Source organism: Diadema setosum, chromosome 15 (assembly GCF_964275005.1).
Source record: "Diadema setosum chromosome 15, eeDiaSeto1, whole genome shotgun sequence".
In the NCBI taxonomy this organism is placed as follows: Eukaryota; Metazoa; Echinodermata; class Echinoidea; order Diadematoida; family Diadematidae; genus Diadema; species Diadema setosum.
The window spans coordinates 8,625,354-8,650,609 of record NC_092699.1 but is presented as its reverse complement, the minus strand read 5'-3'; the positions used below and the strand labels follow the sequence as shown (position 1 = coordinate 8,650,609).

The following is a 25,256-nucleotide window of genomic DNA, read 5'->3' as shown; positions in this document are numbered from 1 at the left end:
ACTCGGGTGGAATTATCGTACATATCCTAATACACACCAAAAGAAAACAACAAGTAATCGGCTCTGAACAGCACATTCACAACAACAAAAAAAAATTGAAAACACGACGCAGAAATAACACTGTACTTTTCCACTACAATCACATTAACCACATAATTATTAAAGACTTTGGTTTTCGCAATGTTTACACAAGGCTTTATCGATATCTTTTAAGAATGTTATTTCCATTTTCTATCATTTTTGTACTATTCCTAGTCAATTAAACTGTCTAACGTCACTCCTCTCATCGTTAAGGGAAGAAATTCCCTCTATAATGAATATTTTTGCTGATTTATTCACGCTCTGGAGGTCGAGGAAATCGTAGGGCATATATTCTAAAGTTGTCTTTTAGCAAAAGAAAAAATATATAACGTCAACGAAAGACGACCAAGCACTCAAAGCGGACTACTATGAGAAAGGCAGGACATTGTAATCGTTACAATTTTTCGTCTTATTTGTGACCCTGCAACACAAAACCAACAAAAGATAGCCAGACTTGGATTTTTAGTTAAGAGCAGATTCTGAAAAAGCAGACTCTAAGCTTTAAAATGATGTATAACCCAATTCAAACGGACTCTCCTAACCAATCTAAATGTTGGAAAGAAAGCACATTCTCTGGAATAGTCTGAACTGTAAATAGGCTCTGAAGTACAGGGTCTATTCAAGCGCTTAATCTTTTCCAAACCGTGCTCACTGGGCAATGAATGGGACAAAAAATAGGATGTAAACCACCATAGCAACAACTATGAAGGAACTATCAAATTAAGGTGAAATCAAGCATGCTCTATTAACACATTTTCCATGATTAATGGCAACTTTCACAGCAGTAGCACTATCTCTTCAAAAGTTGTTAGAGTTGAAAGTGAAGAGAGTGTAAAGAATAAAGAAATGAAAGGGGGCCTCCTTAAGACACATACCTAATCACACCACTCTACTTAAAAAAAAAAGTGTAGAAAAACTGCTCAAAGCACACTTTCCCAAATTAAGGAATGATGAAGAAGAAGAATAGCTCTTTTAAGAAATATGAAAAACTCAAGATTGATTTGATCTACCCGTTTAATCTTTTTTGAGTCCTTCATTAAAATCAAGTTGCGCGACTCTTTGTTGCTTTTGTGATCCACGGTCATATTTGATCAGTTTAAAGTAATTGATATTGCGGTTCTTATATCTGTCAGAGTGAATCATCCAACGTTAGGTTTCTGTAGTTTTATTCTATTATCTTTATAAACGTCAACCTCATCATGAAACAAAAATATCTACTTTATGCTGGTTTTTAGGAACATTGAAATTGAAACTCGATAAAACAGCAACAGCGATTGATGATGATGAACGCTTGTTAACATCCATAAATAGTAATAACGTAATGACATAATGCTAGTTATGATAATACAAAACATGCGTAACGCAATCTATTCTCATTATTAACCGAGAGGCATGTAATCCGCAGAATGCATTGACATTGGAAATGGAATTACAGATGTTACAATGTCAGTTCACCCCAACACTGTCAATGCAACAACTCTCATTATGTCAGATCCATATTGCACAAAGGTTTAGAAACTGCACAACAATCTGGTATCTTGTCAAGGCTCCCCTTTTTATTGAAAAGAGAGAAAATGTTTACATAATGACTTTTATGTTTTCATATTTCTATTCTAGTTGTTGCTAGTCCATTGCAGTTGTTTTGTTCTTTTACTCTTCTCAGGTAAATAAGTGATACTAAACTCTTTGGCTAGCATTACTTCTGTCTGAAAGTTGAAAAAAAAAAGAGCTCAGACGATTCGATATGTATGGCCATATCTTATTCCGCCATTATGCATGCCTATGAAGAACTATTTATTACAGTAATAAGTTGAAGCGCCACCTACGGCGTCAACGTGGCTTAAAATGGTGGATGCCGATGGTTCGCCTCGACGAACACCGACGCACCCCGTATATTTATGCACACAAAGGTGCCGAGAGTATTGGGCAATTAATCGTTGGTATGAAGCGCGTTATAGTTTGATATAAAAGCATTGCATACTTTAAAAGAGTGAGAGAAATAACAATAACGCAGACATGACCACGAGTAAAGCTATACATTATGATACAGGTTAGCCTTGGAGGCTGTGGCTATCACCTTCTCGATGTTCAGTTGACACACTCTAGCTTGTTTTCGAATCAAACACAAGAATGAAAATGGCTGGTGAATTCAATAACGGAATACCGCTAGCTACTAAAATATTTCCCATTAAATCCTGACGCAATCCCGTTTTTACGCGACTGAAGCAGCATGCGAGAACAGTGCTGTCACTACGAAAAGAATTAAAATAAGAAAGTGAAAACCAAACATATCACACCGATTTATTTCACTGCAAATTTCTACGCAAAATTCATTATACATCGCATCTCAGTTCAATATAAGGACATAAACAAAGAAGTGGGAGCGGCCCGAAGGGGTGAAGTAATCAGCCTGTATGGTAAGATATTCACCTGATGTCTATCGGAATGTTTATGGTTGAGAAGAACTCATTTGTCAGTGTTTTCGTTCACTCAAACGTTGTCGTTTATGCACTTTATAGGCTTGGGGGAAAGGCACTTTGCGGAATGCACACCCACATCTCTTCGGATGAATCGTAGAGAGCTTTATATTTTCGCGACGGCGACGTTCAGAGGGAAAAAAAACCCTGTTCTGAGCATGCGCAAAATCGCGTATCAAAAGAGTTTTCACTACGCGTCCTTTTACGTCCGCTCAATTCACGACGCAGACAGCTACTTGCCATGCTTGCTGCACAGATCATAATGGGGGCGCTACTTTATTTTTGATAGGTTGCGTTCTCGCGCAATCTAAAGCTACTTTTCAACACAACGCAGGCAGAGAGGAGAACGTTCCAACGTTCTCAAACATTCGCGTCGCAAATCTAAAGCTCCTTATTTTTAGGTCAATATGAAGAGTTTGATTCCAAAATGGATTAAGTGTCTTTTTCAAATAATCCTATAAGTCCGTCATCTGACAGAGCAAAATAAAACGCTTCCAGTGATGCCCCACTTGTAGCATACCCAGGAATATTTCTAAAGTTATGATAAGAAATATCCTTTATTTTCACATTAGTTTTGTTGTTTTTAATACATTTAAGCGTACAAAAATCAATTTAACAAAAATGGAGTTACCTCATTTTGCGATAAAACTCTTCACGGGTTAACACTGTATGACTTGTGGAGCCATTTCCAGTAATGTTTCGCCGTACAGGTCTACAGGACTGTAAACGTTTCTCCTTTAATGTAAAGTTGATCGCGATTGGCGTTTCGAATGGAAGTTGATATTAAAGAGGGACGTACGTGATCCCACGCAATCGTTTTATACTTGCAGTGTAGTGTTTCTTTAAACAAACATCATTTTCACAACAGCCAATGCACAACTCTAGATAATCATGTTAAGGCAAGAGGTAATAGACATCATTACAAAAAATATTTACAAAAATTGTCTCAAATATCTATACACATATTGAGAGAACACGACTCATCAACTAACATGCTATTTTAAAGAGTGAAATATCCTACACAAAATGTGAAAGTACGGAACCGAACCACCACACAGCGATTGATTGTATAAAGGCACAGCAGAGAAGGCCAGAAATGTACTTTGCGCAGCACATTGTACTTATTGTCCGGACGAATATAACTTAACAGGCACACTACGTCAACACGTTGGTAAGAGAACGTCTCACTTTGCCACGCCCTAAAACAAGTTTTACAAGTAGTTGGTTACGCCTTCGACTCAGCCGTGACACACCCAGTAGAGGCGTGGCCTGTCGCTATCCTACATTCTTGGCGTACTAATCGCAGCCAGCTGTTGCAGTCCTTCGCCAGTGCGGTAGTCATGTTGTGACGTCACGTTCTCGTCACCACCTTATGGATAGTCGTGTTGGGCGGGGCCGGGATGGCGTTGACCACGGCAACAGGCTGCTGCGTGATTTGCACCACTTTTCCCTGAGCTCTCGGTCGACTGTCGCACTCGCCGTCCCTGCAGGCCTGGCACAAGGTGGCGTTGTGCTGCGTACGTGGCTTGCCGGCTCGGCGGTCGTACCGTATGGGCGGTTTGACGAAACCATAGTATGTCTGAGAGGAAATACACAAAAAAAAAAAAAAAAAAAACTGCTTTCAAACGTCGCTTTCTGGTTGATGAATCTTACGAGATTGATATAAAATAAAGGCATTTCCAAATTGAAGAACCCTGTAACCATTTCCTTGATTTGTTCACACCCGATGTTGCCCAATGATTATATGATATATATACAAAAGTCTTGAAAACACATGACTTGTCAAAAAAGAATGCAGAGTGCGCTCGGCATAAAAACTAATAAAACAATACATTGATTTTGATTTGGTTTAATTCAAAGTACTTCGCATATGCTGTACAATTCATTTGTTTTTGATAGAATGTACTTGGTCAACTGGAATACAGATTTTGCCCTATTGGATGGTAACTGCTTTATCCGATAATCCTGTTTTAAACCTTTGGCCCCATTTCATGAAAAGCTGATATGATAGCAACTCTTGATGGAATGGCAATTGTCATAGTAACGACAAGAATTCAGCTTCCTAACTGGCTGTTGCTTTTGAAAGTTGCTTTTCCAGCAAGAGTTGCCATCCTAACATCTTTTATGAAATGCCGGGGGCCCAGTGGTTTCGGGGCAACTTCTACAGCAAAGCTTTTTAGGGACGATTTCGTACACATGCCTATTCTGGCATTAGTTAATTTCTGTCTCTTTTCTTGGTTTCATCTCACCTGTCCGATTCTGTTGTAAAGGTTACACAGCACCTTGTTAACTTCTTCTGGGTACCACATGGCAGGCTCAAACATGCCATTATTGCATCGCTGGCACTGCTGTCCGTAGAGCTTGAACTGGACGTGGCCCTCGCAGTAAGGCACATGGAAAAAATACCAGAAGACCACCCTCCCTTTCATCGACGTCCAGCCGTGACCGCAAGTCTGAAATAGGAAGAAGCAAGAATCATACCTTATTGTTATACTATATGATAGGGAATATCATTACTAGATTCCATGAACAATAAGGGATGGGGGAGCGCACACAACACACACACACACACACACACTTTACGGACATTAACGTGTAATGCATGTGATAACATTGCAGATGTGATTATATACTGTAACGAAAATTGTTGAAAATAGTTATATTTTTGTGTAATGCCATATTTGGCTTAACGGAATTGCTGAGAATTAATGTAAAGGTAAAAAAGTGCCATACAGAGAAGATATAGATCCAATCAAATCAATACTCGCCGAAATTACCTAGGATAACGAAAATCAACCGCATACTATACGTGACAATTTCGGCAACAGCCGAGGTAGCTAGTAGATTTGTAATGACGTAAATATGTGCCACTAGATTTGTTATGGTGCATGCTTCGCTTATGAAAACTGTTATGTTGTCATTTCTGTCTTCTTGTATTGATTTTGATTTGAATTTGTTTCCATTTTGCATGTGTTCATAAGAATAATAACAAACATAACTGAGTTACATTGAATATGCTATCACAATTAAACTTTTGTCTATTTGACGTACAAGAAATATTCAGAAAACATATTTTAATAATATATACATATGTAACAAATGAATAATAAATAGGAGTCATAAGAACCAAAAGTGTGTGTGTAAGTATGTACTATGTTCTTTTTTTATATATATCCAAGCTGGACATTATGTATTATCATATTTTGTTATATTCTTTTTCTTCCTTCGAGAACTACGAAAATAAAATTGACATTGACACTGAAAATTAAACACATAACAACTACAAAGTATGTACCAGAATGGTATATAAAAATAGAAAAACTACAACGAAAACTGAAACTAAAACTGAAACTGTAACTGAAGCTCCTCATGATGACACACAGATTGGATGAGAGGATACGAAACAGAAGTAGTAAAATATTGTATACTGTATTGACCACCACGAAGAACAAAATGATAGCATGTTCCCGGATGCAGTCATTATGTCATCCACGTATCGTTTAGGGCCGAGCGTTTTACAATCATTACTCAAATTCCGTTGTAACCAAATTTGATAGGAGTAGAAATTTGAATGGAAGTTAAATCTTTACAGACATGTTAAAAACGCCTATCATTAATAGGAAGTATGGATACGTAATACTATGATTATAGCATGTGTTTTGTGTGTTCCGCGTCTTATCTTAGGTGCACCAAATAAATTGGTATTGTCTTTGATCTATTACAAGTTTTGATGGATTTATGGATATTCATGTTTATTACGCAATCATTGAGATATCAAACTTATGTATCGTTATTTTTTTATTTATTTGTTGTTGTTCTCGTTTTGCGCATGCATTAACTTGATCAGGTTTCTTCAATATTTGAACTAGTACTTTTCGGCTGTTTGGTTGTTAGATTGTTTGTTTAGTGTCATATCAATAAATGAAGTCGTAATGAATCCAAGAATGTAAAATAATAATGAGAATGAGAATGATAAAAATTAAAGATAATGATATCAGTTCCGAACCTGACAGCAGAAACGGACTTTGGCACTATCTTTGAAGCGTCGCCATCTTGGGCTTGGGCAGGTCTCTGTTGGGGTGAGATTCCAGATGTTCGGTAGGTAAGGGGCAAAAACCTTTGCGAATTCCCCGAACCAAATCTCGTCCATCCTGTGCAAAAAGAAAAATAAAAGAAATCCGGATAAGAAAAATATTGAAATCATGATTAGTTGTCGTTGTTTTTTGACAGATAAATCAGAAAAAAAAGAACAGAAACGGCATTTTCAAATTTAATTGATTCACAACTATTGCAGAGAACAGCGCCTGCCATTTAATTCCAACTTAGCGCCTCGATTTCTGTTTCAGTGCATAGCTATGAAGGTCTTTACGTCAGATAAACAAGCAACTGTTAACGTGTATGTATGTAACCTCATCGTATCGTTCGAGATTGTTCTTATGTGCATTAGAGAACAGACATGTTCAACATTTCAGGGTTACGTGAATAACATTCAAAGTGCCAGCAACGCACGAATATATCTTAAAGGCATAATTTACCATTTGCAGATGAAAGCATTAGTACTATAAAATAGTTCTAAAATGTGAGTTAGGGATAGAAACAACCACTGTCAAAATTTGAATCCGTATAATCGATGTTAAGTGTTGTTAAATACACAAAATGTGAACAATAGTTATAATAAAAAAATTTCCAGACTAAACCGTATACAGTTACGGTTTATTGAGAAAAACCCTGATATCTCCTTATATTTTAGGTTTTATTGCAAATATTTCATATGGTGGGATGTTTTATGATACAACAGACCTACACATATGCATCAAATATGATATCTTGAAAATTTTGAAATCACTGCTCCCAAAGGTAAACTGGACCTTTAAACTTTCCTAAATAGTGCCAGGGATTAAGGAACTACTATTCAAAGGTGTGTTTTGTTTTGTTTTTAAAAGAATTTCAAGTACGTGCATTTTTCAAAATAGCCAAATACATGACAACACAGAGAAACAAAGGTGGTTGGTCCTTAACATGCAAAAGGGCAGTCTATCTTTGGATTGGGAACTCTGCCTTCGGAAGGGGATGAAGAAAAAGAAACTACCGTCCGATGAGTATAAATGGGAAAGACTTAAAAAGATCACATAAAAGTGATGCAGCGTGGTCAAAAAAAACAACAACTGACAGTTGCTATTATAGTCACAGAACTACTGCAACATGCTGATGAGAGTTAATGTAAGATCATACATTAATAAAACCTACGTTCGACATAGGCAACTACATTCTAAATGTACGATAAAGAAATGAATGTGAACATAGATATTTATGGCTCGAGTGACCTTCAATTGAGGGCCAGACATTTTTGCTCTCCCACTACATGTTAATTATTTTGTCTGAAATAAATGTCACGTGTCATGTGTCACGTGAGGTGCTGTGAGGGCCGAGAACGTGCACAACCATGACAACGCCGTTTTCTTTTCAAGTCTGGGGTTATTAAGAGTAGAGTTCCTAAACCGTTTGTAGTGTATCCACATACATAGTCGCTGGGATGACAAAACTTTGTATCGCATATTTTGGTGAAAATCACTCGTTTGGATTAATCGCCAGACAATCATTTAAGTAAAGGCCACCGCACACTAAACGACTGTCGGTCGCAGGACTGACCAACTTTTGGTCTGAAATAAATCAAAAATAGCCTCAGAATAAACACACTTGTTTATTTCAGATCAAAAGTCGGCTATTCCTGCGACCGACAGCCGTATTAGTGTGCGGTGGCCTCAATGTCCTGTCCAAATCTTAGCCGTCTAGAAGAATTGACATTTCTGAAATACGAACTTTTGTCGCCCGAACAGCGATATGATGTTCTACTTTAGCATTTTTACTTTTTTTTTTTTCACGAACTCGTATTTGGGCAAACACGCAAGTTTGATGCCTTAGTGTCATTACTTTACAATTCTCCTACAATATTGTGTACTTAAAATTGATTTGTTTTCGTGCAACATCTGTCAACTATAAAAAGTAAAAGCTGCTAGTTCATTACGAGATGGAAATAATTATCAATACTACAGGGATGTGGTTTATTGATTTGCCTATCAAATATGAAATTCATTAAATTAAAGATGTATGTGTCTCTACTGGTCAATAATAGACTTATATACAGATGCCGACATTGTTGCCTTGTCCAATCTGCAATTTGCAAAAGTACAAAATGTAGTTACAGCTTTAACTGCTATATAAAGAACTTATGTATTCCATCACTCTCATGTCGATTTATATCAGTTTAGTTTTGTTTTGTTTTGTTTTGTTTTGTTTTTGTTTTTTACATTCTCACTGTCTGATTATATTGCTTTAAGGTTTATTTAAGGTGGTCGTATTGGTGATATAAGAGACTTACAAAGGCGCGTTCTCTTTGAAAGATTGAAAATCCCTCCAGTCTCTCAAAATATAGAGGTCGCGTTTTCAACTAGATATCATCCTCCACGTTTTAGGTTTCTATTTCTCCCCTTCTCTCTTTGCTCTCTCCCCCTTTCCCTCCTCCTCTCTCTCTCCCTCCCTCTTTTTCTAGCAGCGTTCAACAGACATAAACAAACTGAAGCATGAGTGTCTCGAAATATAATGATACAGTCATGATATTATTTCCCCTTCCCGCTCTTTCCCTTACATTCTTTGTTTCAAACGCGGCTACAGTTGCTTTTCATAATCAGGTAACCAAATTACGTGACAATTTCACCGAACTTCTTTGTTGGTAATCATCATTTGCATTCAAATCAGAAAAGGGAAGAGAAAGGGAGAGATATATGTAGAAGATTTGTATTATGTCCCCAGACAGTATGAAGCGAGGATAAGCGATGGAGATGTGTAGTGAAGTAAAAAGCAGGTGTAGCGACAGCAGTGAAGGCTTTTATAAACTACTGACAACACGGGCCATATATAGGCGATACCGAAAGCGAAAGTGTATAGATGGAAAATGTGATAATTATCGCTCATTATCTAGCACTAAAATTACAATTTAAGGAGAGATTACATTCCGTCAAGCATATCATGCCGTCAAGAACACCGCCAGGCGTTGAATTTTGCTTGATAGTGCTGGTGCTATTTTTGTTTGTTTGTTTTAGTGCCAATTACAGACACGTTTATTGTTATCACAGTATCGTCCCCGATTTAATCGCACTTTCAGCGCTATTGTAGGCAGGCTTTAAACAGCCCTCATTCTTCATGGAACACAGTAATGCGGAGGGATGAAGGGAACCATGAAACTACCTTGCGCATTTGGAAAACCCCTTATAGGATATTGAAACTTGTATTGCATTCAAATAACCGTTTGATAAGGGGGAATTACATGAGGTTCAACTTTCGAAGAGCAAGTTGACCCCGAAGAATCACATTGCAACGAGTCAGTGTGACAAAAGAATGTCCAATGTTGATAAGTTGGTGTTTACATTATTACTCATCCATGATAGCATGCAGCCACCATTTTTTTTCTTAAACAGAACGTACAGGGGCATAATGTCGGTCTGCAACACACTTCATCAACTCTCGGAGGAGTGCATGCATACTCTAAAGACTATCGGTCTTTATTTTAATGAGGACAAAGGAATGGTACAGTAGTGGTGTACCCCTTTAAAACGTGACAAAATTCCGGAAGCTAAACAGTTTTGTCCCGTTTCCCTTTTTGTTTCTTATGATATGATAAAAATTAGTTTTTTTTTTTCATTTGAGCTCTTGATGGTAGCGGTCATATCTCATTCCTCATTTTGGTGACAAAATTATAGATCATGAAATTTGGTAACATATTTTTGAAATTTGGTAACATATTTTTGAAGATTTAAAGTAATATTTCCAATTCAGCTGACGCCTTTTTTGTATATATGTGATTTTCGACTTTTTACAGATGTGATGAATTTGGACGAAATATCCGTTTCTCCTTCTCCATTTCTCCAACTACGCAGTTGCGCTCAAAGTTGCCAATTCGCAGAGAACGGATTCATAATTTAAAATTATTCAAGAACTTGGTAGGCTGAACGTGAGCTTAAATATATTCAGCAAAACCAGTACCTGTTCCTTGATATATTATTTACATGAAACAAAAAGAAATAAAATTAATATCAATCAATAGTATAGATTAGTCCAACAGGAGGGGGTTAACATGAGATCCTTCCTCGTGATTATAGTCCTATCAAAGGGGCATTCCAGACGATTTTCGTAATTTCACATCATGTAGTACATAAAATCAACAGCTCCATTTGTGGAATTTATTGTTGTACTTGAGCAGAGAAGCAATACTCTGAAAAATCTTAAACAAATTACTCTGAACAGTGTTGATGTCATAGGAGCCCCACATATTTCAGAAATGTAGCAGTGTAATTCCATTACCACTTGCCTAACAAGTCCACCTGTGTATAATAGATGCATGCCAACTTCTTTTGTTCTGCTTCCTTGAGCCCCAACTCATCCATTCTCATGGTGAGGCTGCCATGTCATCATCTTTGTTCATTGCAATTTGTTGTAAATTTTGAAAACATTTTTAGCCCTTAATCAAGTCACTATAAATTCTGAAACTCTGTACTCGATATATCTAATTCAATTTTATATAGTGTTCTTCACATGTAAAAGTCCGAAAATCATCCGGAGGTCTCCTTTAACACTTCATTGAAGTTAAGGAGCAATGCAGTTTATCACAGTCATTTTTCATCTTGGTATCATCTTTCAAGGTCATCCTAGAATTATTGTCAACATCACAAATTCCAGAGCAATGTCACGTAAAGTCATTTCCATGGTATTCTCATATCAAAATACAGATATTATAGTCACACGTGATTATCATAATCATAAGGATTATCGTTATATTATCTGCAACAAAATCATCGTTATCAGCATCATCTACCTCGTTTTCTGATCCTTTCTTCTTATTATTTTTTCTTCTTCTTCTTCTTCGTCTTTGTCTGTATAATTCGTCCTTATCTATCTTAGCAAGTGTTTTTATGATTTTAGGACAGTAATCTTGACCGGGTCTTTAGTGACAGGTCGCCTCTACATCATGACGGTTTATGAGATGCCTCTCTTTTAGAAGGCTTCTCCCGACAAGTCTCAACGCATCGCAACCTGTTACTTTCGGGATGTATCTTTAACTGGTTTTTTTTTTCTCCTTTCGAGGAAACCCCTGGTCACATGTCTTCGAAAGCCTGGAAAGGTAGGTGTTTATTACCTTATCAGGAAGTGTAGTGCGAGATTCTCTGAGCTACAGGGAATCTAGCCTGGACATCTCCATCTTTTCTCTTTTCCCCTCTTCTCCTTCCCTTCTCTTTTTTTTTCAATTCTTTCTTCTTCGTAATGACGAATTATATCATATAGATCAGAAATTTATATCTTGTATCATGTTTTGTGACAAAGAAGACTATGTAAAAAAAAAATAGAAAAAGTGCGTTTTGACGCTTTAAAGAGATGGAAATTGTTACCGTTGAATTTACTTTGTTTTAAAGGGGGAACTTATGTTGGCTACAATTGAGGAACATCGAAAAAAATGCTTTCAACTTTATAACAGAAAGAAACAAAAAGAAAAGCGGCGGACCTAAGTTGTGTATATATTTATCTTTGATAGTACCCTCACCCTCTCTCGCTCCTTCCCTCTCTCTCTTCATTATAGATGTATATATTCATAATTATATTACGTATAGTGTATGTAACATTCTTTTCTTACAAGGAACTGCCACTTCTCCCCCCCCCCCCCCCCTTCCTCGATATGTCCACCAAATCCGCTACTGTCAGTCACATGTCCAGGCAAGAGCGAGTCCGTCAGTCAGTCAGTCAGTCAGTCAGTCAGTCAGTCAGTCAGTCATCAAATGGACTGTTTTCTAATTTTAATTTCCCCAGTTCAGGCTTAATAGCCGGTGCCTCGACAACTTTGCGCCGGGGCGAGAGCAAGAGCATCCAAAATAGCTCTGTCGACGGGCCGATATCATCGGCGCGGTCTAAATATAATGCATGATCTTTTGGCACGGGGGCTGGGCTCTCAGCTGCGATCCATAGACTGCGTGTGAAAGCATCCTCCTGAACACTTACTCAGTACTGCAATTGATTGTACCATCTCGGTGTGCAAAAGTAGTAGCATGTTTACTCATAACTCATCACACACGATAGCAACGACTCACACACTTTGTTATGATACATGCACACGCGTAACCACAACAACAGCATCAACAACAGAACTCTCGAAAGCAAACCAGCACATGAATATCAGTCTGTTAGTATGCCTGTGTGTGTGTGTTTGTGTGTCCAGTTCTCTGTTGTTTGTTTGTGATTGTATAAACAGACAGCTGTGTTGATTTTACTGCCCAAAACAAATCATACATAACAGAAGTGACACACTCACACACAAAAATACGTGCACAAAACACATGCAGCATGAAGAGCACAAAACGAGTATACCCGGACTCTATAAACCGTGCAAACGTATTCTGCGTCTTGCTTCGACCCTAAACTCCATCTGATGTATCAAAGCAGGAGAAATCACTAGCGATGAGCCTCTTGTAATAGATGTCACAGTAAAATACATAATGAAGTGAAACAGGGTATGTTGTTGATGAATCATTCCCATGGGAAACCCTCCTACAAGAAGAGGTTGCTTTCAAATATTGTAAGACTTCACAAACAAATTTAAGATCGCGATGCAGGAGAAAGAGCAAAAATGTCTTCCTTTTTCATTCCCCCATTTCACCCCTCCTTTAGTCTTTATTTAATCCTTTAGCATTATAATGCGCTAGTAGATGTGCTCTAACAAACCAGCTTTGAAAAAAAAAAAAAAAAACTACAGATCTGTGGGGTCAGTTTACGAAATGCCTCAAGAATAAAGATAAAAAAAAACAGTAACTTCGATTCATTCCAGTGGTTCAATTACCTCATTTTGTTAATATTTTATTTTTATAGTCTTATCGCTCCAATGACTGTGACAAATATCGCCGCTTTTGCTCTACAGTTGTACCTTTCTGTATAGGCGTATGTTATGTATAAATAAATAACTATATAAATTATATACAGGGACGTTATACATAAGGATTCATAATGTCTACGAGAGAGAAAAAAGGACTGCGTGCTGTGATAGGTGTGTCTGTGTGTTTGAATTACCCATTCAACACTGCTTTAGATTTGAATACGCAAGAAACACGTACGTTTCTTGCGTTCAAAGTCAGTCGTGTATACTGAACGTGCACTTACTTTGTCGAATTACAAGGTAAGGAATTACGCATGAATTGTCACGTTATACATCCTTTGTTTCCAACAATTTCATTAACAGCATTAAGCAGCCAACGTACGTGATGAGAGATAAAATTCAATGCTTCCCCAATGAAAAGCAACCACGAGAAATGACACATAACACCTTGATTGAATTTGTTCTATTGTTACAGCTATAACCACATAATCAACCAACAGCCATATGACTCCATCCGCTCGAAATATATTCCAGCATATGAGACAATTTAATATAGTAACTTATTTCCTGGGAGAATTTGAGATTACAACTGTTTTTTTTTTATTTGTTTATTTATGAGATGTATTTGTTTATTTATTTCTTTATTTCTTTATTTCTTTATTTATTTATGTGTTTATTTATTTGTATGTTTATTCTCTTTCTATCCATCTATCTATCTGCCTATCTATTTATTCATATCTATTTTTATACAGGAACCAAAAGGTTCCCATACATAATTAATGTCTTCCATTTAGTAAATATAGTTATTCTATCAAAGCAAAATCAAGATCAACCTTACTTCTGGCATTTCATGTAAAGGATGATATTAATGTCAATTAAAAGCGGGAAAAGGAACGAGAGTCCACAGGAACAATCCACGAAGAATTGGAGGTCCTACAAGAAAACGCCTCATCAGAAAGTTTCCCTAGAGTTTAGTGTCTATCACCATTAAATCTTCATGATTACCTTTAACCGAAGTTATCAATAATGTTGCCTTCAAAAGCAAACGCACAGAAAAAACAAACAAACAAACAAACAGAGGGAGACTGAAGTATTCAGAATATTGTACGTACAACTTTGTTTGATACAACTATTAACAGCACACGCGTCATTTCTGTGACACTGAACAACAATAAAACTATACATCTCCACCAGATATTTAGTAGGAGTCGAAAAACCGACATATTCCTTAAGAGTCACGACACATCGTGCCGGATCCCTCCCCCCCCCCCCCCCCGAAACTTTTCATCCTCGTCTATTTCCTCGATCAAATTCATGAATACATTAATTTCCATATGCATAACTTTATAGCATAAAACCTGAACAGATAATGATAATAATAATAATAATAATAATAATAATAATAATAATAATAATAATAATAATAATAATAATAATAATAATAATGATAATAATAATAATAGTAAAAATAATAATAAATAACACATAATCATGTAACGCTTAATACTGACGTTTCTAAGGGCATTTACACAGAATAAATATCAAAATATAACAAAAGATAACGACAAATAAGATAGATAGATAGATAGATAGATAGATAGATAGATAGAACAAGCGCGGGAGAAAAGAGAAGATGGTAATAATCTTTTGCCTTTTTTTTTTCTCTCTCTCTTTCTCTCTTTTCTAGCGCTCCTTTGTGTATCGTCATGTGGCAATGTTTCGCATTATATCATTTACGTGCCACGTCCCGAAACAACCTTGAGTACTGGAAGTTTAAATCTATAAGAGCAATACACAACACGTGCAATGATCGGCAATGACAGTCTCATATATTATTATAGTGCCATATTGGAAGTGCACATATCCCTCTCCAGACGATGATTCAACACTTAAATCAGTTTGGGGAGGAACCTTTTTTTTTCTTCTTCTTCTTCTTCTTCTTCTTATTCAGCATTCCCCCTTCGATATAGCGACCCTTTGACTTCCTGCTATGACAAAATGAATAAAACACAAGAAACAAAAGCAGGAAATCAAACAAATAAACTGAAACAATGTCTGTGTTTGTCAAATATATTAATGGATGTGCATAATAAATTATTTACATTTCTGTGTGTAGTTTACCATAGTTTTAATACGCCATTGTTGTTGCACAAAATTGGTGGTTTTTCACTCAAGCCTTACAGCCATCAACAAAGGAGGAATAATGCGCACCCCGTGAGTATCCCTAGGTCCCAATAGCATGCTTCAACTTCACCTAACTTCTTGTAATTATGCCTTATCTCTAAAATATTATTTGTACTTGTTGTGACATGAAATTATGTTGATGTATTTTTGGCGACTTTCAGAAGATTTCATGCTTTTTACGAAAACGAAAATGATGATAGATAATCAATGTTAACTGAACATAACTCAATGGCAGCAATAATTCAAGAAAGACATCTTTTGAAGAAAAATAGATACTGAATGTGTCTAGGATGGCTGTTGAAATGAATGGAGCATATTCAGAGCAAACAAGGTGAACCAACTGTCATTCCATTTCCTATACCGCAATCATAGGATTCGAAACATTTTTTTTTTTTTTTATTGTCGCTTACATCGATCACAATGTATGCAGGTGGTGGAAAATAAACTCCTCAAAAAAAAGTTCTGCAAGTCCAATTTGACTTATCATATTTCTCTCAAAATTATATCATTTCATTCAAATGTGACATCATAAGAAAGCCTGATTACTTATCTTTCAAAAGATACCTCACTTACTATGACTGCGCGTTCTTGGAATGTGCAAAACAGCTGAGTATGGGGACAGATCAGAAGTGGAAAGTCGCAAAAATTCTGCTATTGATAATGTACATCTTTGATGAAAAAAGGCAACTGGAATAAGCAAAGCTGAAATGACAGCACTTTCAAAAACTCCCATTTCCTAGACATTAGATGACTGTTTGGTCAACCTTTATGTTTAATTTTAATCTGCAGATACTACTGCAGTTTTTAATTCATGGATGAAGCCTGGAATCTAATGATAATCTCACAATGCATTCTTTTTAAGCACATTCCTTCCCCGAAATGACAAAGCAAATGGGAATTACACTGTTTGACATAACATGTTTGCTCTATTTTGCAACATTTCACATTTGCCCTTTCCTCATACTCAGTCATACTGCGCATTCCAGGAATATCCAATCATAGCAAGTGAGATGTCATGTTAAAGATAAGTAATCAGGTTTTCTTATGATGTCACATTTTAATGAAATGATATAGTTTTGAGAGAAATATGTTACGTCAAATTGGACTTGCAGAACTTTTTTTGAGGAGTTTCTCTCAAAGCGCAGATTGAACCATCCCAACAGGGAAGAGACGAAACTAGAGGCAGCATTGTTGTCATTGCTATGAAGCTGCTGAATTGGTTTATCTGCAACAGAGTTGACCCTCGGAGTAAGTTAATATTTGATCCTAAGGATACCCCTTCCCCGGGTGTCCTATGCTTTTGATCCCCATTCCCCAACCATCCTCCAAGATTCTTGTCTTTTCGACAGGAAAGCACCGCTGAGTTTCCACGCGCAGGTGTGGCCGTATTCGTGCAAGGCAATGACATACATGTACACCATGGCGCGCGGTTGTCAGCGCATTTCCGGTAGCGGGGACGCGCGTGACCCCATCCCTGCAGCTTGAATCGTTATGCAAAAGTACCTCGAATACACAGCTTAGCAGCAAGGTATTTCATCAGCCACGCCGAGTGCTGAGAGCATACCGAAGCCATCCGACTACCGATAACAAGTACACGGCCGTCCGGTAACAAGAAAATTGGCAGCGAATTAGCTGGCGTAGGTGGCAAGCAAGAGGATAATTTTCTCTCAAGCGCGCCTTATGTGCACCGGCTAGGGCCGGTGAGTCACCCGACGGCCAATAGCCTAACGTAGGGAGAGGAACGGGGCGAGCAGCACGGCTCAGCCCCTCTGGCTATTAAAGGGAAGATAAACCCCAAGAACAATGTGGATTGAGTGAAAGCAGCAACATTAGTAAAACACATCAGTGAAAGTTTGTAGAAAATCGGACAATCGATGCAAAAGTTATGAATTTTTAAAGTTTTGGTGTTGGAACCGCTGGATGAGGAGACTACTAGAGGTTATGACGTATGAGTGGACTACAATATCAAGAAAATATAAAGAAAATACTACAAAAATCCATTTTTCATGAAAATTACAAATTCCATCAACTTGATATTGACATATGTTAAGGGTAGAAATTATTCCCCCTGCTTTCTGAAAGCAGTTGGTCCACTGCTCTTTCATAATTCTAGAAAAGTGAATTTTTGTTGAATATCCTTTATATTTTCTTTGTATTGTTGTCCACTCATACGTCATATCCTCTAGTAGTCTCCTCATCCAGCGGTTCCAACACCAAAACTTTAAAAATTCATAACTTTTGCATCGATTGTCCGATTTTTCTCAAACTTTCACTGATGTGTTCTACTAATGTTGCTGCTTTCACTCAATCCACATTGCTCTTTGGGTTTACCTTCCCTTTAAGAGTGAAAACAGAAAATATATTATGAGAAAGTTGAATTAATTAAGGAGTTATAACATATATACACGATTAAAAGAATATATCAATCAATGGATATATTCATTCAATATATAGTTATAGCACTCGTAACGAACCAAAATAATGCCTTTTTGAATCATTGATCCTTTAACAATAGGAAAAAATAACATAACGCTGCCGAATTTAAGATTAAAGTAAGAGTGTCGCACTCGTCAAGTTGTTCAGTCAATCCTGATGTTTATGCTAAAACCTTACATTTGCTTCTTACTCCCCCCCCCCCCCCCCATCTTCTATTAATAACAAGATTCCACATTAGGAAAAAGTAACTAATTTGTCCGTTAGTTGTCTGATGCGAACTCATTACTGTTATACACTTGTACATGCTATTGTGTGTACTTGTATGACGAATTATAATATGCAAAACCAGATAAACGCCATGTAAGTATGGATGGTATAGTTTTGTTTTAGATGGGGATTCGTGTTTTTGTTTTTGTTTTTGTTTTTGCGAGAAAATTAAAAATCAGTTATATATTATAGTATTAAAAAACTGCAATTATAACAAGGAATTTAAATTTATTTTCATGAAAATCAATTTTGAAATGGCTGAGACAAAAGACACAAAAAAATTGCTCCTAATAAAAGGTGGGTCCCATTTTTTATTAGGGCCACTTTGTTTTACTTTGTTTTTGGATATCTCAGCCATTTCATATTTCATAGCCGATTTTCATCAAATAAACCATAATATAAACTATGAACTACAATATCGTATGTAAGTGATTTCTAAATATCTTGCCAAGAGTGAAAATCTGCATCCTCACCTCAACCAAAATTGTATTATCCCTTTAAAATCATCATCAAGTAGAGAAAGTTGAATTTTTTAAATGACTTTGCACTCGTTACATAAGAATAAATCTTTTTTTAAAGAAATCATTAGAATTATCACATTTTAAAATCATATTGTGATAATGTTCTTTTTATTTAAGTATCTTTCATCCCAAATATTTCTTATTGAGCAAAACGGATACTAAATACACGCCCTATCCGTTTTCTTCTTTCTTTGCATTCAAACTCTTTACTTTTTAATATGCACACAATTGCATGTAAAAGTCCTAGAACACCCTAGTGTACATATACGTATTTTGGATAATAGCAAAGAAAATGTTATGCTGTGTAAACTACCATTTGACATTTTCAAAATCTGGTAAGTATTTGAATTCTATTTTCTTTTCTGTGAATATAATAATGTGTGTGTGTGTGTGTGTGTGTGTGTGTGTGTGTGTCCTCATATATTACACACACTATAATACAAACCCAACTGTTAAAAGTACTATACCAGTCATAAGATCCATACCGTCCGTTTTAAGATAAAAGACAGGTATAAAGGTAAAATAAGTGTGTCAAACATTTCCACAAATCATTGTCATTGATTTGATCACCATTGCCAGAGCTCAGATTCAGTACGTGCAGTGCAGTTGAAAATTACTCCGAAACGAAAGGAATAAAATTATCGAGCACAACAATGAAAATTGATCAAAATCGAATGAAAAGTAAGGAAATTATGACATTTCAAACTTTCGCTAATTTTTCAGGTACCCGTTCGTGAACAGACATTATAGATATTCAAATAGGTAAGTGATGATATCATCCCCTCACAACTTGCCATATAGTTTTTCTTTCAAGGCAGACATATGCCCACTCTCAAATTCCGATGTATATAATAACTGACCGTTATTCTGAACTTATTCAACTAGGAATAACAACATGATTTACACTTTAATATCAGAAACACTGAATTTTCGTTATTTTCTTTTGGTACACAATCAATGAAAAATTGTGAATTGATGACATCATCAGCTCACTCATTTGTATATTCATATCAACTGCACAAGAGCTGTTCCACATAAATTACTAGTAGTGAAACCTGACATTTCATAACTTCCCTATTTTTTGTTTTTGGCGATTTTGGTCATATTTTCACTGTTGCATTCGTACGGTTTTACTCTTTCATATTAGAATAACTTATAACTGGACTGGAATTCATCTTTAGTATAATCATGGGTGTCAAGCTTTTAATTACATTGAGTACAGGGGTATAATGCGACCATGCGGCACTGGCTGTTGCTAAACTTCGCCTACGGTGCCTTTAATCCGCTCACAGGCATATGAGTTATACAGTTCTTATACATAGTGGACTATAGGTAAGTTTTGGCGGGGAACACGGGTCGTCTGTATGTAGGTGAGTAAGCGTGTCCCGTGCTTGTGGACGAAGGGAACACAGAGGTGACTCATACTCAACTTACTATCCAGCGCGCATCATAGATAGAAGTTGTGCAAAGCCATGACATTCGAGGTCACAGGACGCGTTATCTCTACAATGTTGCCGAGTATGTTTCATCTTCTTTTATAAAACGCAGATTTTCCTCTAATCTACAAGATGAACACCATTACTGTACGTCACAATACCTAAACTTTAACTACCATCTCTGCAGGGAGAACAATGCAACAGCAGGATGTGCATTAAACAAATTATCTTGAAGGCAATGCAGAACATTCGTACTGAGGACCCCCCCCCCCAAAAAAAAAAAAAAAAAAGATAACGATACAGTATATCACGGGCATTTAATGAAATGAGCTTTCAAAAGAGCAAGACCAAATAAACTTACTAATGTGCTTAAAAATGTACTTATTTGATATTCTGTTTTTGTAATTACAAGTAGGACATTGTTAAAGAAAGAATAGGAATTATCTTCCCCTACTACTACAAAGTATATACCACTGTCATTATTAATGCTTATTAAGGTTTGGTGGTATGTACAGGATAGCTCTTTCAGTGTTTCATGTTGAGACAAATATCTCTATAAGAACCCCTCGTTTCTATTGTTTTTCATACACCGTATTGTCGGTGTTGTTGCTGTTTGTTTCATTTTTATGTCTTCATGGCAAAATCTTCTAATTTGGCAAATCATAGTGTGCTTTATTGTTTCAAACTCATAAATTGCGTTTACAAATTATTTCTTTGAAATGGGAGTAAATCTATCTCACAAATCATTTATACTAAAATTGTGTCGTTATTATTATCATTCTTATCATCATTACTATTAAGATTACTAATAATACTACTACTATACTACTACTACTACTACTACTACTACTACTACTACTACTACTACTACTACTACTACTACAATATGATGATGATTATCGTTATTATCATTATAGATGATAACAACAAAGTGAGTATGGTTTCCCCCAGACAAAATCATTTAAGGCTGTAATTTTTATTAAGTACAGAATTCAGTATCATTTTTTATTTGTTTGCTGTTCAGACTTTATTAGCGAGATTTGCTCTCCTACAAACGCCTTCAAAGTCAACAATATCAATTGATCATCATACGTGCACAAACAAAAATTCGCATGGTTTCATTGAGAAATTAAAAGTGTATGTTTTTTTTTTTTTTTTTTTTTGGTATCAGCTAAATTTAGAAACTACACATACAGTAAAGTATGTTCACTTGCTGTATCTCCAATCATGGTTCTTTTTCCCCTGATGTAGTCAAACCAGCCAATCACGCAGACAGTAAAATAGTTAGTCAAACACAATAAAAGCACAATCCGGTATGCACAGCACTAAAATCCCTACCAGTTGCATTGAATAACAATAACAAACTGCGTCGTATTCTACATTGGAATTTTTGTCGATGATAATGAAATCACAAACATTGCATAAAGTTCATGAAACGAAGGAGAAGGATTCCACTAACTGCTGGTCGAGAAACTGTATATAGATGCGAAAAAGGGGGAGATGTTATGTAGGGATTACAACACAAAAAGTGACAGAAACCTCGAGACTCAACATGCTGACGCAAAAATGATGAAAACAATAACTATTATTTTTCTGTACCGTAAATTGTAAAAGCTTCTGAGTGGTTGAGAAAGGTGATCATAAAAGCGAGACAGAAAACATACCATTTTGCTTTACTAATATTGTATAAAATCAACATTACATTGAATGTCTTGAAAAGAGTTAGCATTTCGAATTTGAGTAAGGAGATTGTTCCAAAGGTACGCAACTGCGTAAGGAAAAGAACGTTGACCTTATTAATAGTTTGTACGAATGAGTGTAAGACCGAGAAGTATGTGTACTTTAAAGAAAGAAAAAAAATAGAAAAGTACAAAGCATAGACGTACATGCACCGCCGTACCTATACAGTTATCCTCTTGTGTGTGAAGGATCGGACGCTATTTTGACGTCACCTCTAAAGGAAGTCCAACCTGTTATTTCCAGGTCTTTTAATACACAGCCGAAACAGAAAATTCCCCCTCTCCTGCCAATGTTATGGTATCATACATGTTTTTTAATACGTAATAATTTCAAATGTGCGCGTGTATGTGTGTGTGTCTATTTGTGTAGGTTTCATCGCATTTCTCTAGAATGTTTACTTAGATTTAGCCTTTGATATATTGGATATATTATTGTACTAATATGTAGCATATTCTGTGTTGATACTGTATTGCACATCTTTACCATTTCCTTGCGTTATACTTAATGCATTTTTTTTTTAATTTGGAAATGCTAAAATGATTATGGAATTGAAATAAAAGTACGTCAGAAAACATTCAAGGTACACATAAGAAAATAATTTCATGAATGTGCGCTAAAGAGAGGGAACAATGGGAGTATAGCTTAAAGAAAATAAGTAAAATGTTGAGGACCATCATCATAAACAAACCTTGACCAGAAGGTTGGCCCCAGGTAATAATGCAACGTTGACTATCATAAACTAATCCTCTCTCCATTCAAGGTCAATTAAAGTAAGGTATTTTTTAAGGGATAGTATAGTATTGGTTGAGACGAGAATTCAGCTTTCAAGTTTTTTGCGAGATACTTGGAAACCACCTATGAAATGTTACATAGCATACAATTCTAAGAGATATTCAAAGCCTATTTGATGGAAATTGGTTTTTAAGTAGCTTTAAAGGGGAAATCCAGTCCAATATAAGTTAGTCTGATAAAAATAATGTTTAATGGTAAAAATTTGACTGAAATCGGATGAAAAATAAGGAAGTTATGAAATTTTGAAGTTTAGTTCATTAGTACTTTCCGCAAAACAGTTCTTGTACAGTGGATATGCTTATGCAAATGAGTGAGGTAACCATGTCATACCCTCACAATTTTCCATTGATCGTGTACAAAAAAAAAAAAAAAAAATGACGAAAATTCAATGTTTCTGTCATTTAAGTCTGAAACATGATGTTATTTCTGCTTGAATAACTTCAGAATAGTGATCAGTTAGCTATACCACAGGTCGAGCCTCGGGCATATTTGCGTTTGAATGAAAAACTGGAAATTTCAAAATTTGATGTACAAGCTATATGCAAGTTATGAGGGGATGACATGCTCAATTTGCCATTAGCATATTCATATTGACTGTTCAAGAACTGTTTCCTGAAAAATTAGCGAAAATTCGAAATGTCATAACTTCCTTATTTTTCACCAGAATCGGATCAAAATTTCACCATTGAACTCGCAGTAATATTTCTTTACTCTTTCTTATCAGACTAACTTTAGTTTGGACTGGATTTCCACTTTAAGATATCCAAAACAAAGTGAAACAAAGCAAATACTAATAAAAGGTGACTCCCACCTTTTATTAGGATCGTGCTGTTTGGGATATCTCAGCCATTTCAAAACCAATTTTCATCAAATAAACGCTGAACTCCTCTTGGAATTACATGCGCTTTCATATTTCACAAGAGGTTGCTCGCTATCTCACCAAGAAAAGTTAGAAACCTAAAGCCAGGTCTCAACCAAAACTATACCATCCCTTTAAGTTTGATATAAAGAGCAAGACTCCATCTTCTTCTTTGTATTTTCAAGAGGTTGTCTCCTTTGTTAACATGAAAGGTTTGGACATTTGTCATGAAGCCGGGATACCGTGTTTTCACACACATTTCTTTATAAACAAAGGTGATGTCGTGAGCTAGAACCGAATTCATGCCCCGCCCAGTGATGTACTCTGAAAACAGAACGACTTTAAACAATGTAATTTCCTCCTTACGTTTTCAATAGACAGAGCATAATAGCCACTATACAATACAGAAAAAGGGAAAATTATATCGTATCTGCGCACAATACTTAGTATGATATTTAAAAAATGGTCAGGGGAAAATGGGCCCATTCATCGGTTATACGTTTATCAGTATTCATTATTACATTGATTGGTAAGTTGACCAATAGCTGAGCATCAAAGCATAATGACGTTATTTTACCGGGTTTCTGCCATGGGAATCCCCATCTGGTTTCCCTGTGTCATGTATTTTCCGATACTTCCGGGTTTGGACCAATACGAGAGGAGGCATTTACTGAAGCTTGTTTATCTTATTAAACAGAGCACGCGTGTTCCCCTAAATCGACATCAACAGAAGATTCGGTATGTTGCGAACGTGTATGTTACAAACGGCACATCGAATAGTGCTTGCAACTTGAACATTGTAAGATTTGCCTGAAATTGTATTTTTCTTTACTTCAAAATAATTACGGTTTGAGTAACGATGATGTATACTTGTATTTCCCATGCTTTCAGTTGTCAGTGATCCAAGTACTTACACGCTTAGATGTTTAGTGGACCGCTCTTTTTCCATACTTACTTTACTATTATCCTTCAAAGCAGGTATAGGTACTCTTAGTAATAATCCTTATTATCATATATCTTATCACATACTCTGAAATTCACTTCACTTTTTGTTTTGTATTTCTTTATTCTTTGATTGAAATCAATTAAACAATGTGATTATTTTAGGCGCGCTTTACAATATATTATATTCTATTTTGTTTTACTCCTTGCTTGATGGAAGAAGATAAATATTGCATTGAAATGAATTGAAATGAAATGAAATGAAATGAAATGAAATGAATTGAGTTGAATTGAATTAAGTCCAGGACTGGACCGATTAATGTGCCGTGTATTAAAAGGGCGTGACCATTTCCAGTTTTTCGAGTTTGTATCACATATTTTAATCGAAGCAAAGCATTGGTACCATCTTCCACACACGCACACACACACACCCCACACACAATATGATATATCGGGAGAAACTGAATGTATACAGAAAGGATTTGTGTGTGTATGTGTGTGTATGTTAAAATTGCCTAAATGTGTTGAATCCTAAGTATTAAACGTAGAACGACAAGAGCCATATTTTCACCTGCAAAACTTCATTTTTATGTATGTATGTCAATAAAT

The 25,256-nt window shown here is 36.1% G+C and overlaps 1 protein-coding gene across 1 annotated transcript in view; it reads right to left on the bottom strand.

Annotated features, from left to right (window-relative positions):
• Positions 1 to 3,909: 3,909 nt before the first annotated feature.
• Positions 3,910 to 25,256, bottom strand: part of LOC140239268 (receptor-transporting protein 4-like) — a 54,609-nt gene continuing 33,262 nt past the window's right edge. The window contains exons 2-4 of the mRNA XM_072319141.1: positions 6,565 to 6,709; positions 4,808 to 5,011; positions 3,910 to 4,137 (exon numbers count right to left, since the gene is read on the bottom strand). Of these exons, the coding sequence (XP_072175242.1) occupies positions 3,910 to 4,137; positions 4,808 to 5,011; positions 6,565 to 6,709 (577 nt within the window). The remainder of the gene's footprint in view (positions 4,138 to 4,807; positions 5,012 to 6,564; positions 6,710 to 25,256) is intronic.